The sequence below is a fragment of the Capra hircus genome, chromosome 2 (assembly GCF_001704415.2).
Source record: "Capra hircus breed San Clemente chromosome 2, ASM170441v1, whole genome shotgun sequence".
Taxonomy (NCBI): domain Eukaryota; kingdom Metazoa; phylum Chordata; class Mammalia; order Artiodactyla; family Bovidae; genus Capra; species Capra hircus.
In genome coordinates, this window is record NC_030809.1 from 31,344,018 (window position 1) to 31,362,739 (window position 18,722).

Below are 18,722 nucleotides of genomic sequence, written 5' to 3' on the forward strand. Positions count from 1 at the left end.
TGCCTTGGCTCAAGATTATTTCAATGAAACGGGAGAAATGAAAAGTCTTATCAGTAAGAGCAAATCAGCTCATCATCCCAAACCTATTCCCCACATCACTGTCATCACCGCTGCCATAGCCTGGGGATGGAGTCTGGGTAGCAGCTCACAGATTAGCTGATGGAAATTAACTCCAGGGTTCTCTGCCAGGTGGTTACAGGCCAGAGTTAATATGGAGTTAGCCTTCCCATATACTGTCCAGACCCTATAGGGCATGAGGGGACCGATGAAAATGGATGCTTGTGGGTGTTAAAAAGCAGAGGCAGCATTATGGAAAACGAAAAAGGCCAGCTTTGAAAAGAAACCAATAGGGCGTCTCATCCATTATGGAATGATTTAAACCGCTCAGCCCCAACACGTTCATTGTCATCACTGTCACGCGTAAGGCCGTTAATCATGCCCGGCTGCTCAAGGTTCAGATGTCATCCTCCACCTCTGGAACTTCCCGTTTAGGAAAGTAGACATGTATACAGCTACACGAATCCACACTAAACTGAATGCCTTAAGTTAACTCTTACCGAACCCGAGAAACCCACAATGGAACAATGCAAAAAAAAAAAAAAGAAAGATTTCTATTTAGTGTCAAGAGAAGTTGGGTCATTCTCACAAGCAGGAGATTCCTTCTGCAGATGGCCTGATCACCCTGGGGGAGAGAGCAGGCCCTCCAGCTGACACCACTCCCCCTCTGACCTGAAGAGGCAAACAGCCATCTCTTCAGAACGCAGAGAGACTGGGTTTCCTACTCCCTGCTTTTATATCACAATGAAAAGATGGCCACAGGGCTTTCCTGGTGGCTCAGACAGTAAAGAATCTGCCCACAGTACAGGAGACCTGGGTTCGATCCGAGTCAGACAGATGCCCTGGAGAAGGAAATGGCTACCCATGCCAGTATTCTTAAGTGGAGAATCCCATGGACAGAGGAACCTGGCAAGCTATGGTCCATAGGGTCACAAAGAGCTGGACACAAATGGGAGACTAACACACTGCACTTGCTCTGAAAGAGTGTTCTTACGGAGCTTCCCAGGTGACACCAGTGGTAAAGAACGTGACTGCCAGTGCAGGAGACATTACAAGACTCAGGTTCGATCCCTGGGTCAGGAAGATCCCCTGGAGGACACGGCAACCCACTCCAATATTCCTGCCTGCAGAATCCCACGGACAGAGGAGCCTGGCGGACTACAGTCCATGGGGTCGCAGAGAGTCAGACACGACTGAAGAAACTTAGCATGCATGCAACACCCAGAGCTTGGCTACAAATCCACCGAAAGGGAACGGATGATACACATTACAACAGATTTATGCAGCAGAAAACTACTTGTGAGAATGAGATCCTGTCATTGGTAATGAAATGGAATGATTACCAAGATACATCATCAAGGGGGAAAAGAAAGGTAAAAAACAGTGGTAGAATACTCTAGGGAGGGAGATAAGAAACACACATCATGTCCTGACATGGGCACAGACCAGTTTTTAGAACGAAACCAAGGGACGGGGGATTCAGGGTGAGCACAAGTTATTTTTCAGTGTACACTCCTTTGTGCTATTTGAATATGCCATCTGGTGAAACTGCTTTAATGAAAAAGGAAAAGAAAAAGCTCGTACACCGTAGATCACTAGTCTCATCTGGTCTAGCCAATCAACAGAGATGAAAGGACTCTACTCACACAGAAGGAGAAACACCTATTTATTAGGAAGGATGGTGGGATTCTTCCTCTCTCTACAGAAATAATCTAACTGGTTTAACAATGAAAAGCACTATAAATAAAACACCACTAAGGAAAACTCAAACACACACCTCACAGCTCAACAGGGAAAAGTCTGACACCCTTCAGGGCTGAGGTCACGAGGAGAAAAAGAGCGTGCGATGATTTGGGCTGAGCGAGAGTTACGGTGGTGATGCATGGGCAGACTGAACTTCAGAGGCAGCTGTCAAAAGGTAAAATCACTGTCCAGAAATCCCGAATGTAGGAATTTGTCCTAAGAGGACAAGGTATACAAGCTCTGAATATATGGATGGTGTTCATGTTCAGAATTATTTATAACAGCTAAACAAGGTCCCACGCTAAGGGTTAAATTATGGGATGCAACCATACCACAGAATGCTCCTAAGCCATTAAAAACGATCTTGTCCTGCAACTGACATGTCAGAAAAATAACCAAACTATTAACAGAGGTTTTCTGTGTTGGGAGGGATGAAAGGTGGTTCTATTTTTTTTTTTTTTTTTTGTGGCCATGCCATGCAACATTCAGGATTCTAGATGCCCAACCAGGGATTGACCCCCACCCCCCAAAATCCCTACCCCTCTGACAGTGGAAGCTTGGTCTTAACCACCGGATCACCGGGGAAGTCTCAAGATGATTTTAGTTTTAGTTTTGTCCCCTATAGCTTTCTGTCTTGCTTGCTTTGAACCCACTGAGCAACATGGGTGTGACCTGTACAATTCCACTTAAGCAGATATTTTTCAACAATAGGTTGAAAATTCAACCACACGGATGAGTCTGAGGATGTGGGGGAACCACAGATATAGAGGGCCAACTAACTATAAGCAAGTTAAAGGCAGACTAACCTCCACGTTGTTCAAGGGTCAATAGGAAATGAAAATAGAACCACTTTGTTTAGCAGCCTGGGAAAATAGTGCCATAGGGAAAGAAAGTTGCCACCTTTCCCCAGGGTACAGTGACACCAATTTCCTACAACACGTCCTCTGCATGCAGCTGCTGTTTCCATCCATGAAACCCACATGCTCTGGCCTAGCTGTCTCACAGACAGTGGGATTGTAACCTAATTACCTCATCACGAACATCTGCTGAAAATCTTGACATACTAATTAACAGAATGTAGTTCTAAGAGATCCACGAGTGGAGTGAGGGGAATAGTCAAGTGGTATTAAATTAGGCCCTTATGTGGCTTTTCAAAGGCATTACTTTACTTCTTCCCAACTCTCTTCTTATTCCAAAAAATACCTAGCTTGACTCGTTTCCTTAGAGCATCTAGATCAATGGTTCTCAAGAGAAACGGGGAAGCATAATTCCCCTCCTCTTGCACCTGGGCTTCCGTGCTGGCTCAGCTGGTAAAGAATCTGCCTGCAATGTGGGAGACCTGGGTTCGGTCCCTGGGTTGGGAAGATCCTCTGCAGAAGGGAAAGGCTACCCACTCCAGTATTCTGGCCTGGAGAATTCCATGGACAGAGGAGCCGTCCATGGGGTCGCAAAGAGTTGGACACGACTGAGCAACTTTCACATGCCACACACGCCACCTGGGACACTTGGCCATATCTGGAGATAAGTCTGGGTGTCACAACTGGGGGTACCAGTGGCATTTAGTGGGTACAGGCCAGGGATGCTGCTAAACATCCTATTGATACAATGCCTAGGACGGCCCTGTGGACAACAAGGAATTACCCAGCCCAAAATGTCAACAGTGCCAAGGTCGAGGAACTGTGATCTAGACGAAAATACAGCAGAGATGACAGATCTGATCAACAGAATTAACACAGGATGCCTCATCCACCACCTCCACTCAAAGGTGCCAACAGTCCAGCACCACGCAAAGTCAATGTTATGGATGACAATGGTTTTGAGACACCCATGAACAGACTTATATTCACAGGTCCTATTTTGATACGTTAATTCACCCAACTTCTATGGTAAATCCAGAGTAATATATACTAGTTTGCAGTTAAAAATTTGTTTTAAATGTGTCACTCTGAAATATACCCAAGATATGAAAAATATTAACACTGTTTAAAAGGTCTGGCTCAGAAGCACATATTTCAGAAACCAATATTTAAGTCCGGCTTGCCTGCCAGGTGATGAGCGCATTAACAAGACAGTTGCTAAGAAGCTTTCCTAGTATATCTTTAATGATAGCATCTACCTACTGTGCAGTTTCTTTTGTCTAGACAATCAAGGGTACAGATTTAATTTTAGTTATGGCTGTAATATTGAAACCACGGTACCAAAGTCTATTAACATTTTTCAAAAGAAAACATATTAAAACCTCCCAAAACAAGGGTCACCACTCTGGGAAAAACATTCCATTTATGTGTGTGCAGAAAGGGCTCTTAACCTATAAACATTTATAGGTAACTTGAGCAGAGAATGAAGCTTTTAAGTTAAGTACTTTTAAGTCTAGAGCAAATACAACTCTGCTTTGGAAGATGTATCATGTTACCAGTTATTCTGAATGCAAAACAAACTTGAATGAGTAGATACTTGAGTGCCTTTTGTGGGCAGGCAGAAAAAATTTTCAAGTGCTAGTAAGTTTCACCAACATTTAGCATATTAGTTTTCTCCAGCTTAGTGCGATTATGCTTCTTTAAGGCAATACAAGCTGCAGTTTTAAAACAATGGCGCAACCCAAAGGCTGCTTTACTAGAGCCCAAGATAAACAGGCATTTTTGTTTGTTCAGTTCATACAAATCAAAGATTGCTCCAGAGTCATCTGTGAGATATTTTCACCTTGTTATGAGAAAAAAGATTACTTTTCTAATTGTACAATATTTTTCTCCTAAAGGACCAAAAAACTCACTATAGAAAAATGGAAGGAAATTTGGGGCTTTCCCCCTGTTGGGAGTGGAGGGACTAGAACACACAAAAAAGACACCAAAGTGTGTGACACACGCAACATGGCACTTATACTGCAGGTCAGAACAGAATGCTTTTGGATAGATTCAAAGCTGCACTGTACACACATAAAACACACACAACACACACATACACCTTCTGCTTGGAAGCCAGGACTCAAGCAGACAAAGTGTTCAGCACAGGTTCAGACCACCCCAGAAAAGGATGTGGACAGCTAACCTTTCTGTTAACAACTCAGCCTTAGGATGGCCCCAGAAAATGGTATCATCCTATTATTATTATAAATTAGTAATATTAATTATTATAAAGCAGGTCTCAGCTTTGTGGCTGAGACCCACAATACCCAGTTGATACCCACACTTAGTTCTGAGTCTGTATAACTGGTTGCCCTTGGTTCCCAGCACCCCAAGAGCTCTGCCCTGCAAACCACTGAGCAGAGAGGCAGGTCCTCCTGGACAGTTTAAGATGGGACACTGATGGAGGCCATAGCTCTGCCTTGTCCAGGAGGACCCTAAGGAGGTTCTGGAGTGAATCCTGACCCGACTCATGACCTTCAACAGGTCTTCATATATGACAGACAACTACACTGACCACTAGCTCGTCAGCAGGACGTTAGGAAGAAAAGTGAATCTGGGACCAAAGTCCTAAGTAGAGGTGCCCTGGGTCAATGCTAAGTCATGTCCGAGGGCTGCAGCCCCAGACTTGCAGCCCCTGCTCCCCTTGGACCCCTGTCTAGCCCAAACAAAACACAGGGCATCTCGGCGCCCCGTGGGTTCAGGCGCCAAGTCTAGCCTCGGCAGCACTCACCTTGAGGAGGGGCACAGCTGCACGACAGCGGGCAGTCTTCATGTTTTTGAGGAAGTGGGATTCATCCTGTAAAGAAACAGTCACATAAGTGGACAAGGCCAAACCCTGCGTGGATGGAGAGAGAGCCCACGTTAAGCTTGACCCTGGTACAGCATCGCCCTTCTTGTTCAGGGAGACGGCTGTGGGTGTGGCTAAGGACCAGGCTCTGGGCATCTTCTCTGCAATGTTTTAGGCAAGCTGCTTCATCTCTCAGGGGCAGTTTTCCACCTGCAAAGTGGGGCTGGCGATGCCCCTGCCCCGCCCACCTCACTGGCTGCACTGAACAAATCCCTTTGCTGGTTTCTAAGACACACCTCCCACTAATCAGTGTGCTGAGGACCTGGGTGTGCCCTGCGCTGGTGCCTGGTGCTGCTGACCGGTGTATGCACTCTCCTTCCCCTCCCTGAGCACCTCCTTGGCTCCCACGTCTCTGAAGGCGCTGGGATGGACTGTGACGATCTGCGTGTGCTTCTGCCTGTCCTGCTGGGCTATGGCTCCCTGGAGGCCAGAGGCTGACCTCCTGTCTCCGTACCCGCAGCAGTGCATGGCCCTGCACAGGGGATGACCCTCTAGTTGGCTGAGCAAATGGATGAAGGTGGTTCCCTTGCAGTCAGCCTGCTGCTGGGAAACCCGAGGCAGAGCCTCCACTACAGCCTTGTTGATGCGCAGGTCTCAGAGGCTCACCGAGAGCTTTCAAGAGCCCTTCCTTTTCGCTCTCTCTAGGTGAGATGTGCGCTTGACAACACAAGCAGCAAGGTCTGTGGAGCCACTGTCGACAGAGAATCCTATTTTTAGAGGAGGGAAATACCACTGGTAGTTTTCCAGTTACACGTTTGCATAAAGACCCTTTCATGTCATCTGGAGGCATCGGGTTCGCCTGTTCTGCCAAGAAAAAAAGTGAGGATACACTTACATTGGAATTCATCCATCGCACGCTCCACCCCGAACAGTCTGTTACCTGGACTTGGGGTGGGAGCTGGCCGGATGTGGGCGGAGATGGGAGAGACTCGCACCTTTTCAGGGTTATATTTGTGAGCCTTGTGGACACACTGAGTGCTGGAGAGGAGGCCAGCCTCTCCAGACTTTCCTTCTGGAGCGTGAGAGGAGTTAGAAGAGGGCAAGTGGCAACTACAAGACATACTGTCACATCTGGGAGCAAGACTCTGAAAGCTTCTCCAAAAAAGGGTAACGAGTGCTTTTGTGTGTATGTATTTGTGGTGGGAGGGAACATCTTTGTATCGGCTGAAAGAAAATCTATTAGCTATTTGAGCTGCACGCCTGGGTCATGCCAACAAAGAGAGCAGCAGATGAAGGTGCAGGCCCGTGCTGTCCAGGCTGTAGTTCCTGGAATTCTGGGCTGTCTGGGGTCCACGGGCTCCATCGTGACCCCCCATGGGGAGAAGAGGCGGGCTGGAAACCCCCAGCACAGACCCAGCGATCACCACTTTCCAAAAAGCCCTCAGAAGATCCTAATATGTAGCCAGGACTGAGAATTGATATTTGAGAGAAATGAAATACCAGTTCCTCACAAAATGAAGCCAGTGATTTCTCTTCTAGAAACCTAGGGAGGCTCCATGAGATGACAGATGTGGACATTCGTGGAGCTTTCAGGGAGACTTTCCCCAGGGAGGAAGTACCGAAAGACTGTCGAGTCACTTACAATGATGACAACTTTAAATGGGGGTTTTAGCTGCTTTTCTAACTTGCTCAGAAGATCAAAACTGACAATGTTGACCAAGCCATCTGTCAGGCGGTCCTTCCCAGTCACCACAACGTTGATGTCGACCGGGTTCAGAGACGGCAGCCACCGACGGAAGGCCTGGGGGTGACAGGAGAGAACAAAACCCAAGTGAGGCTCTGGCCCAGCAGCCACCAGCTGGGACGCCTGCCAAGCCATCACTGACTCTCTCCAGGTGGACCAAGGTTAGCGCCCCTGCAGGCACACTCAGGCTCCCAGCTCCCCACCCGCCTGCATTTGTCATACCCCTGTCCCTAAGACTGAACTGTCCCTATGAACGGCCATAGCCTGAGCAAGCTGACAGCTGCCCCCGAGTAACCTGAAGCTGGGGAAAGCTACGGACGATGAACCACGTCTTCCTTCCTCACCGCGTCTGCTTATGGAGAGTTTTATTCATTTCACAGGACCACTCTGATCCTTGGATTTATGGTAGACAAGCTCATAGCTAAGTGACAACACAACGGCTGTGTCGGGTTCTTCAGCCAAAAAGTTGCCCGGCAGACAACACCTCCTACCCACACCACATGCTACTGGGCGTAAAATCCTGAGCCCCCAGTTAGGAGGTGTGACCTCAAGGTCCCAGAACCGCCCCTCACTAGCAGTAAGTATGGTGCTTAGCCTCTTTGAGGGGCAATTTTCTCATCTGTAAGTCGGGTTAATATCTCATGTCTATTGTACATGGCTACTTAAGGATTAAGGGAAATAAAGGGAGTAAAACTATTCTGAAACCTAAGTGAAAGGTGTTGTCAGCAGGGACACCAGAGGCGCTCAGGAAGCGTCTGTGACAGGCGCAAGTGAGTTGGAGCTTGCAAAGACTGCTCCTCTCCTTCCTGAAGGCCTGGGCTGATTCCAACTCAGAAAACCAGGGGCCTGACCTCAGGAAGCTATCTCATCTCCCCTCTCGCCCTCAGCTGACAGAGCTTCCAAGCTTCCCTGGGGCCTGCCCCCAAACAGTCATGTGGTGACTCTGACTCTGAGGAAAACTGTCCTTGTTAACGTGATGACACCAGGAAAACTGACCTGCTCCCAGGTGAAGCGCACAGATGACGGTACCACCACCAGGAGGGGCCACTCCTTCCGGTAATAGGCCGCTATGCAGATGGCTTGGATGGTCTTCCCCAGACCCATGTCATCGGCAAGCAGCAGGCGGCCTCTTTGTGCTACAGCGAAACTGAAGTGGACAAGGTCAGGATAGAGCACGGCACAGCTCCCAGGGCAGTGGTTAAACCGCCTTCGCATAGCACGGGAAGCCACACCGCTTCATGAGAGACCTCTCCCCCAAGAAGGAAGACAGGGACCAAACAGGGGGCAGGGTGGTAATAATCTAGAGAAGACTACACAGACAGGGACAGCGTGCTGTGCTTAGTCGCTCAGCTGTCTGGCTCTTTGCGGCCCCATGGGCTGTAGCCCACCAGGCTCCTCTGTCCATGGGGATTCTCCAGGCAAGAATACTGGAGTGGGTTGCCATGCCCTCCTCCAGGGGATCGTCCCAATCCAGGGACTGAATTCAGGTCTTCTACATTGCAAGCAGATTCTTTACCGTCTGAGCCACAAGGGAAGCCCATGAATACTGGAGCGGGTAGCTTATCCCTTCTCCAGTGGATCTTCCCGACCCAGGAATTGAACAGCGGTCTCCTGCATTGCAGGTGGATTCTTTACCAGCTGAGCTACCAGGGAAATGTGTAGTCAAAGGGTCGGGAGAAGCTCCAAGACCTTTAGGTCATGGAAGCAAAGTGGGCGGAGTTTCCAATAAGATGAGTTGCTCTCTGCCTGGTGCAGGTGAGGCCCATGGGATGGAAGGGAAGAGAGTGGGAAAGCCTCCCTAAAGAGGGGCTGGGAGGGACGTGCTTGTCACGGGAGGGATCTGTTGGGAAGGGAAGGGAAGAAAGGAAAGATGGTGGGATCAAAATATGGCTTTTCTCAAGGTCAGAGAGGACTCTATATGCATAAGCATGGCAAAGACAGAAAACATTGGAGAAAAGAATGATGTCCAGAGAGAAGGATGGAGCAAGAATGCTGGTCTAGGAGGGGCATTGTGGCTCATCACCTAACAGCCTGCAACCGTGACCCTGACCCTCCAGGGCAGTAGCCCTGGCTAACAGTTTGTGAATAAGGCATGGGATGAGTACTCCACTCCTTCGGAGCCCCACTGGCCTGGGCTGGGGTTCCAAGTCCACCACCTGGGAGCTGTGTGCCTTTATGCAAGTGATCTATACCCTCCTCGTGCCTCATCTGTCATGTGGTATAACAGCCAGACCTATCCAGAGAGTGTAGCAGGCATTCATAATGTCTAAAAAACTTAAAACAGTGCTTGGTGCTATCATAACTGCTGGGAAAGTGTCTCTTTTATAACTAGTATTCCCCAAAATGAGAAAAATAACCAAGGCACAGTGACATGACCCACATGATGAATCAGGAAAAGCTAAAAGGACCTCTGAAAGCCAGATATCTGGTCTCCTGCTCCAAACACCACTCCTCTTTCATCGGAATTCCTGCAAAACTGATCATTTGCTCAGGAACCTGATAATAAGCCGGCTGACTAGTTCTCCTTTCCGTTTTACACAGAAAAGACAGAGGACATCCCCTCTTCTGATCAGCAGTTGGCATGGCCCACAAGAACTCCAGGCTGCACAGGTCTTTCTGAATTGCCTGAAAACAGCATTTCTGCCCTTTGGAAGCCAGTGACCAACCAAGGTGGGAAAGTGACCAGTGGGCCTGTGGGTGGCATGAGCCGAGGACACATACGTTACCTCTTACACTATTTCAAGTAGAGTTTGTGCACCCTTGCCATCCAGAGTCCTGATTAACTTCATTTCAGTCGCTCAGTCATGTCCGACTCTGTGACCCCACGGACTGCAGCACACCAGGCTTCCCTGTCCATCACCATCTCCTGGAGCTTGCTCAAACTCATGCCCATTGAGTCAGTGATGCCATCCAACCATCTCTTCCCCTGTCATCCCCTTCTCCTCCTGCCTTCAATCTTTCCCAGCATCAGGGTCTTTTCCAATGAGTCAGTTCTTTAGCTGTCAGCTTTAGCATCAGTCCTTCAAATGAATATTCAGGACTGAATATCCTTTAGGATTGACTGGTTTGATCTCTGTGCAGTCAAAGGGACTCTCAAGAGTCTTCTCCAACACCACAGTTCAAAAGCATCAATTCTTTGGTGCTCAGCTTTCTTTATGGTCCAACTCTCACATCCACACGACTACTGGAAAAACCATAGCTTTGACTAGACGGACCTTTGTCTGTAAAGTAACGTCTCTGCTTTTTAATATGCTGTCTAGGTTAGGGATTAACTTAGGGAACTAACTTAGGGAATTCCCTGATTAACTTAGGGAATTTGAAATCAATGGTTACAGTCAGGCTTTGGTGATGGCACACTGGGGCTGTTTAATTCTAATCGCTAGATGCTTTCAGAAGGTTTTGAAAGAGGAGTATTCACAAAAGAGGGAGCATCTGAACCTCGTTCATGGTGATCGATAAACCTGAACAGGAAAGACCACAGAAGGCAAAGGAAGAACCTACTTGACTCCGGCTCTCTGAAAGGGCAGCAGGCTAGACACAAGCTTGGAATCCACCCTGGACAGGTCTGCCTCGGGGATGTCTGCCACCGGAGAGAGAGACGTCTTCTGGAGTTGAGCGGCGAAAGCCAGGGTGAGGGTCTTGGGCAGAGGATCCAGCTGAACTTGTGGAAGGCAGCGCACTCTTTCCACTAGAAAGAACAGAGGCATAAGAATTGGAGTGTTAATGCCCGAGACTTCCGGGAGAAAAAGAAGGGGCTTTGAGATACAAAGTTCAAGGGCTGGAATTCTGCAGTGTGCCACCTTCTTCAAAAGAGTAACTGGAGAGAAAACAGGGCACTGAAGGATGCATGGCAGAGCAGCAGCTTCCTCCCTCTGCTCTTAACGCCCGCAGACAAGAGGGCACTCAGTAACGCAGAGCTGATCTTCACTACGCTACACCAGCACTGGAAAGAACTAACATGTTTTTGTGACTGATCTTTTTTAACCTAAAGTCATTTAAAAAATTATTTTAGTATTTCCTTTCAATAAATAACGACCCATATTCTTCAAAAATGAGCCCAGTTAAAGCAAGACTTAGAACGAATAAATCTTGCCTTGTTTTCATCCTCCTTATGTTTTATTTTGGTTTGGATACTTGAGAAGATGGAGAACTTTAAGCTACATGCTGTCCACAGGCAAGAAAGGACTGCGGTCCATGCAGAGAAACTGTGAGGTGTTTCCAAGAAAGAAGAGTAGCTGTGGCAGCCTGGATGGGACGGGAGCATGGGGGAGTATGGATACATGCGCATGGCTGAGTCCCTCTGCTGTCCCCTGAAACTATCACAATATCGTTAACTGGCTATATTCCAATACAAAATAAAAAGTATTAAAAATAAATAAAAGAAAAAAAACAAAAATAAAGTAATATCGCAAGCCGGGAGGTGGGGTTGGGAGGAGGGAGAAAAATCAGTAGGACAGGAGTGCTATTTACAAATAATGACAAAGGGCAGAGTCCATGCAAAGGCCACCAACTGAGAACAATGCCATGGCCTTGGACTTTGGACATTTCCCAAAAGAGAGAAAGCATCTCCTCTTGGGAGAGGCGGCCTGTGGACCAAACCAGTCTACTTATTGTTCTGATAAATAAAGTCTGTGGGGAGACAGCTGTGCCCACGTGTTAGTGGACAGCCAATGGCAGCTATCATGCCTAATGGTGCAGTTGAGTCACGGGGACAGAGAGAGCACAGCCCACAGAGCCTGAAACATGAACTGTCTGGCCCTTTACAAAAGAACTTTACCAACCCCTGCTTAGCTTAGGGTCTACACTGGGAGTGGCCACAGCTCTCTTTGAACTAAAGCTTATACTTCAGGGTCTTTACTTTCCTTCCACGCATGCGGCTTCCACACTCCAATATAATGGATGGAGAGACCTTTTCTAGTCAGAGCTATAAAACCAGCTGGGAAAAACAAATGACCTAGGACTACATGGAAATGAAAGCAAAGTAAATGCATTGATTTTTCTTTTTTGAAGGAATTTAGCTTCACTGATTTCAAAAGAAAAACAAAACCAAACGTCTTTATTCAGTAAAGAAACAGAAAAAAAACAACAAAACAACAACCCAAGTTTCAAATAAAACAGAATTCTGTAGGGTGGGGGAAGGCAGGATAACACCAGTTTAAAGTTAGAGAAAAGACAGAGCTAGAAATCCGTGGTAGTAGAATTATCATTAAACTACCAGTCACAGCCGGCTGTCCCACAGTTGCAGCTTTCAAGATGTCTTCCCTTTCATCATTTCCTTCAGAAAATCTACCTAGAAGAGTGACCACTGTCTACACATCCTCGACGGCTCTTTACCCTTTACCTCTCAGGGGCACCCTGGGAGAGTTGCAGTAACCCACCAAGGGGCTCATTGGATTCTCCAGGAATCCAGGTGAAGGAATCAGAGAGAGAACTTGGGTCCATTTCATTTCTAACCCATGTTACTTGAAATTCTAAGGCTGTTGGTTCTCTATTCCACACGGTCATGTGTTTCTTAATCTCCCCACAAGGTATTCCAAAGCCTTCAGCCACAACCATCAATTGTCAGTTATAAATACTGAAGTGAATATGGAGGCTGAGCCATCTATCACCACTTTAAATTGTGTTGCATTTTCAATATATTTAAATCCATTTGTCTTTCCCTAAATATTTCTGTTGTTGTTCAGTCACTAAGTCATGTCTGACTCTTTGTGACCCCATGGACTGCAGCATACCAGACTTCTCTATCTTTCATTATTTTCCAGAGTTTGCTCAAATTCATGTCCATTGAGTCGGTGATGCTACTAGCCATCTCATCCTTTGCCGCCCCCTCCTCCTTTTGCCTTCAATCTTTTCCCAGCATATTTCTGGAAACTGTTTGCATGAATAGCATCACCCTGATAAGAAATCAGGTAACGCTGATAGCTTTAATAAAAGATAGACTGTTCATATTGATGCCGACATACACTGTAAGCTTCCAAATTAAATCTGAACGTGCTGATTTCTGCACACTTCAAGAGGCTGAGCACTCCATGTGCTTTCAGAACCCATTTTCGTTTTAATCCTAGTGATCTTCAGCACTCGGATACCTGATGAAAGCTAAGAAAGAGCTGATGATCCAGCTGGGGTGAAATGCAAGGCTTTGTGCGCATTATGTCCTTTCAGTCACTCAAGGGGGAAAAAAGAACCCTCTACTCTGTTTCCTATCGACTGCTAGCTCCCCAAATCCTACGCTGCTGGTTCAGCCCACAGAGTGTGTTTCTGAGACCCCCTGAATTCTCTGTCAGTGACTCTCTGCTACCGTTTCCCCACACTGGGAGATCAGATGGATGTGCTATCTGGCTTCATGAGTCATCGAGAAGTCGCTTCTGTCAAACAGCTCTTTGGCAGAACGTTGCTGGCCCACATGGCGGAGAGATGTGGATGTGAATGTTTTCAAATAGCAGCCGACAAGACGAAATCACTGATTTGGGGATGCAGAACCCTTCTGGACTGTGACAGGCAGGGGAAAACAGAAGGCTTGCTGCCAATTTCGCTGTGGCCGGGGGGCCGTGAGTCATCACTGAGAGAAGAGGGAGGAGGAACACTCAGAGGAGACTGGCCTGACCTGGAGACCGGAGCAGCCACTGTATCTGCAGAGGGCACTCACGCTCTCAGGTCTTACTGTTATTTCTTAATTCGTTTCAGAGGCACATGGTCACTAGCTCAGGCCAATAATCTGATTTCACATACGAGATCTAGGGGTGGGAGAGAGGTCCAGACGCCCCAGGTTTATGATCTGTTCCCAGAGGAATGGAACTGTGACATACGCAGCACTTCACCTCCCTAGTCTCTCAGTTCACAGACCTGGTTTCTCCATCTCCTAGTGGGTCACATCACAAACTCAGAATCACAATTTTAACCAGACTTTACTGTGACCCTGCAAGGCTCCTGACAAGGAAAACAACTGTTCCCTTTCTCTGGGTCCAGATTTTCCCCAAACTATGAAATGGGGAAAGGAGAAAAGGTAAGATATACTCAACTGAATGCAGAGTTCCAAAGAATAGAAAGGAGAGATAAGAAAGTCTTCCTCAGTGAACAATGCAAAGAAATATAGGAAAACAATAGAACAGAAAAGAATAGAGATCTCTTCAAGAAAATTAGAGATACCAAGGGAACATTTCATGCAAAGATGGGGACAGATATGGTATGGACCTAACAGAAGCAGAAGATATTAAGAAGAGGTGGCAAGAATACACAGAAGAACTATATAACAGAGAACTCAATAACCCAAATAACCGTGAAGGTGGGATCACTCACCTAGAGCCAGACATCCTAGAGTGCAAAGTAGCGAGCCATAAGAAGCATCACTACAAACAAAGCTAGTGGAGGTGATATAATTCCAGCTGAGCTACTTCAAGTCCTAAAAGATGATGCTATGAAAGTCCTGCAATCAGTATGCCAGCAAATTTGGAAAACTCAACAGTGGCCACAGGACTGGAAAACGCCGGTGTTCACTATAATCCAGAAAAGCAATGCCAAAGAATGTTCAAACTACCACACAACTGCATTCATTTCACAAGCCAGCAAAGTAATGCTCAAAATTCTCCAAGCGAGAACTTCCAGATGTTCAAGCTGGATTTAGAAAAGGCAGAGGAATCAGGGATCAAATTGCCAACATCCACTGGATCATAGAAAAAGCAAGAGAATTCCACAAAAACATCTACTTATGCTTCATCGACTACAGTAAAGCCTTTGATTGTGTGGACCACAACAAACTGTGGAAAATTCTTAAAGAGATGGGAATATCAGACCACCTTACCTGCCTTCCTGAGAAATCTGTCTGCAGATCAAGAAGCAACAGTTAGAACTGGACACGGAACAACAGACTGGTTCCAAAGTAGGAAAAGACAACATCAAAGCTGTATACTGTCACCCTGCTTATTTAACTTATATGCAGAGTATATCATGTGAAATGTTGCGCTGGATGAAGCACAAGCTGGACTCAAGATTGCCGGGAGAAATATCAATAACCTCAGAAACGCAGATGACACCACCCTTATGGCAGAAAGTGAAGAAGAACTAAAAAAAAAAAAAAAAAAAAGTTGGCTTAAAACTCAACATTCAGAAAACTAAGATCATGGCATCTGGTCCCATCACTTCATGGCAAATAGATTGGCAAACAATGGAAACAGTGACAGACTTTCTTTTCTTGGGCTCCAAAATCACTGCAGATGGTGATTGCAGCCATGAAATTAAAAGACGCCTACTCCTTGGAAGAAAAGTTATGACCAACCTAGACAGCATATTAAAAAGCAGAGACATTACTTTGCCAACAAAGGTCCGTGTAGTCAAGGCTATGGTTTTTCCAGTGGTCATGCATGGACGTGAGAGTTGGACTATAAAGAAGGCTGAATGCCAAAGAACTGATGCTTTTGAACTGCAGTATTGAAGACTCTTGAGAATCCCTTGGACTGCAAGGGGATCAAACCAATCAATCCTAAAGGAAATCAATCCTGAATATTCATTAGAAGGACTGACGCTGAAGCTGAAGCTCCAATACTTTGGCCACCTGATGTGAAGAACTGACTCATTAGAAAAGACCCTGATGCTGGCAAAGATTGAAGGCAGGAGGAGAAGGGGTGAACAGAGGAAGAGATAGTTGGATGGCATCACCAATGCAATGGACATGAGTTTGAGCAAGCTCCAGGAGATTGTGAAGGACAGGGAAGCCTGGCATACTGCAGTCTGGGGTCTCAAAGAGTCGGACATAATTGAGCAACTGAACAACAATAAGACACGGAAAATCAGCACTCAGGGTCCTCGTTGCACCTCTGTCAAATTCTATGAACCATTATCATCCCTTCAGTTGTGTCTGACTCTTTGCAACCCTATGGACTGTAGCCCACCAGGCTTCTCTTGTCCATGGGATTCTCCAGGCAACAGTACTAGAGTGGGCTGTCATGCCCTCCTCCAGGGAATTTTCCCAATCTAGGGATCAAACCTGTGTCTCTTACATCTCCTGCATTACCAGGTGGGTTCTTAACCACTACCGCCACCTAGGAAGCCCATCATTATAATGAATGCAAAAAAAGCAGTCCTAACTCTAGAAGTCTTAAATCAAGGTCTATGGAATTAGTAATATAAAAAACAAAATCTTTACATGTGGGGACTTCTCTGGTGGTCCAACGGTTACAAATCTGCCTTCCAATACAGGGGACGAGGGTCTGATCCCTGGTCGGGGAAGGAAGATCCCACATATTGCGGAGCAACAAGGCCTGAGCACCGCAACTAGAAAGGCGCAACGAGGGCCCCGCCGAGTGCTGCAACCAAAACCCAAGGCAGCCAGAAGTAAATAAACAAAATAAATGTTTGTTTAAAAAAAAAAAAAAAACCTTACAAGTGGTCATTCTGTACATTCTTCCCAGTGAAGACTCCATTGTTTCATCACATATTTCAATGAGTCCATGGCCCACAAGACTTGGAACCATTATATAACGCTGCGTGAGCTGCAAGTCATGGTTTTTCAACATTATATTCATCTGCTAATGCTGTAAAATGTCCTGCTTTTTGTTGTTGCATAAAAGCCAAAGGCTTCATAGCTCACATATTTACATGTCTTTCTGTGGTTGAAAGACAAAGGGCTGAGAGAGAAAAACTCACTTTGACTGCTCATCAAAAATTCAGCTTCAGCCAAATAATTCGCTCAAGTCACAATTTCCAAACAGTTGCAGCTAAGGAGTCTCAGATAAATGTCAGCCACCCTTTTTGCTTCAGCTAGTGGTTGCTGATACTAAATAAGTAACTCATCATATTCAAACTGAACCCCAAATTTGCAGCAAGTTTTCCCTCAGGGAATCAAATGCTCTTCCCTCATATTTAATTTCTGTCAGTAGGATACATATGGATTAAATACCTTCCCTCCCCCGTTTTTTTTTAACTGAAGGGCGAAATGCGACCCAGAGTATTGAGCTACCTACCTGATGTCACACAGTAAATCACATAAGAAGGAGACAGAGGGAAGAGACCTCTTCCTTACACCCCTAGCCTGGTGGATACCTCCCCACCTCCACTGTGCTGGAGAATGTCTCTTCTGGCCAGACAGGTACCATCCCTGGGACCAGAAAGTTCTCAGGGATCAAGCAGGGGGAACCTGTGCTGTGCCAGCTGCACACCCACTGCAGGATTTGAAGTCTGGAAGACAGGTGACAGACGAGCATTCCAGGACAGGCCAAGATATGACCACATCACCCCACCCCACCCCTTCCTCAGGCATATTGGAATTCATTCATTATCCCACCCAAGCAGAGCACAGAGAAGCAAAATGATAAGCCCAAACTGACTTGTCCTTCTCATAGTTGTATCTGTACACATAGCCCTTCCCTTGGTCAGGCTCCAAAGCATGTGTGTACTAAATACCCTGGCCTTGGCTTCTGCCTCTGGCAGAACTCAGCCCATCATGAAGCCCGTTACCACATGGCTCTCCCGCTTCCACAGACCATCTGGTTCTAGCAGTAAGTGAAGAACCCGTTCTTAAAGGGGATCTAAAGTAGCTTCCATCTAACGTCAGCAATCCTAGCTTGCCTGATTCCCAAAGCCCATGAACGCTCACTTCTCGTTCTGCTGTGATGGGTGGGAGGGTGCACAGGCCTCGAGTATCTGCCTAGCACCGCCTCAGCCTGATGGAACATGTGGCCCTGTGTTTCCCTGAGCTGTCATAAAGCCACTATTACAGAGCGCAGGGCCATGGCTGAGGGCATCTTCGCCTTTTCCAGGCCTGCACTCAAGCGTGTCATGTTATCGCAGCGGAGGAGAGGAAGGAGGTGATTCTTTTAAAATATGTTATATTGGGGCTTCCCTGCTGGTGGAGTGATTAGGGGTCTGCTTGCCAATGCAGGGGACACAGGTCCAATCCCTGGTCGGGAAAGACCCCACATGCATTGGGGCAACTGAACCCACGTGCCACAACTACTGAGACCATGCTCTGGAGCCTGTGCTCTGCAACAAGAGAAGCCCGCACACGGCAGCTGAAGAACAGTCCCCACCACAGCTACAGACAAGTCCGCGTGCAACAGTGGAGACCCAGTACAGCCAAAAGTAAAGAAATCTTCTTTAAAGAAAAACCTACATTAAGCCCGAGGCATGTGATTAAGGCTTAACAATTGCATGATATAAACAAGCAAGGTGGGCAACTCACTGAGTTTATTGTATTCTTCCAGGAGAAAGCTCCACTTCCGGGTCTTGACATCTGCAAGGACAAGAGACAAACAGGCAAACGTGACATCCTGCCCTCCTGCAAGGTCACCACACTTACTAATTCATCCCCTGGTTTCACAAAACCCCAGGAAGCTCAGGCGGTGGGCACCTTGTGCTGACCGTGTGCTGGGCAGCGGGGATAGAGAGACTGACAACACCTTTCATCGAGGCTTTCACAGAATTCAGGGAGGAAAGACAAGCAGATGTGGAGATGGCACTGGGTTGCTAAGGGTGGGGACAAAGGGAGTTATGTGGA

The 18,722-nt window shown here is 46.9% G+C and overlaps 1 protein-coding gene across 3 annotated transcripts in view; it reads right to left on the reverse strand.

Moving 5' to 3' along the window:
- The window catches only part of SMARCAL1 (SWI/SNF related, matrix associated, actin dependent regulator of chromatin, subfamily a like 1), a 53,774-nt gene that overhangs the window by 24,511 nt on the left and 10,541 nt on the right, over window positions 1-18,722 (reverse strand). For all 3 annotated transcript variants that reach the window (XM_018059724.1, XM_018059723.1, XM_005676519.3), the window contains exons 6-10: window positions 18,408-18,458; window positions 10,736-10,922; window positions 8,231-8,381; window positions 7,133-7,291; window positions 5,434-5,499 (exon numbers count right to left, since the gene is read on the reverse strand). In XM_018059724.1, the coding sequence (XP_017915213.1) occupies window positions 5,434-5,499; window positions 7,133-7,291; window positions 8,231-8,381; window positions 10,736-10,922; window positions 18,408-18,458 (614 nt within the window). The remainder of the gene's footprint in view (window positions 1-5,433; window positions 5,500-7,132; window positions 7,292-8,230; window positions 8,382-10,735; window positions 10,923-18,407; window positions 18,459-18,722) is intronic.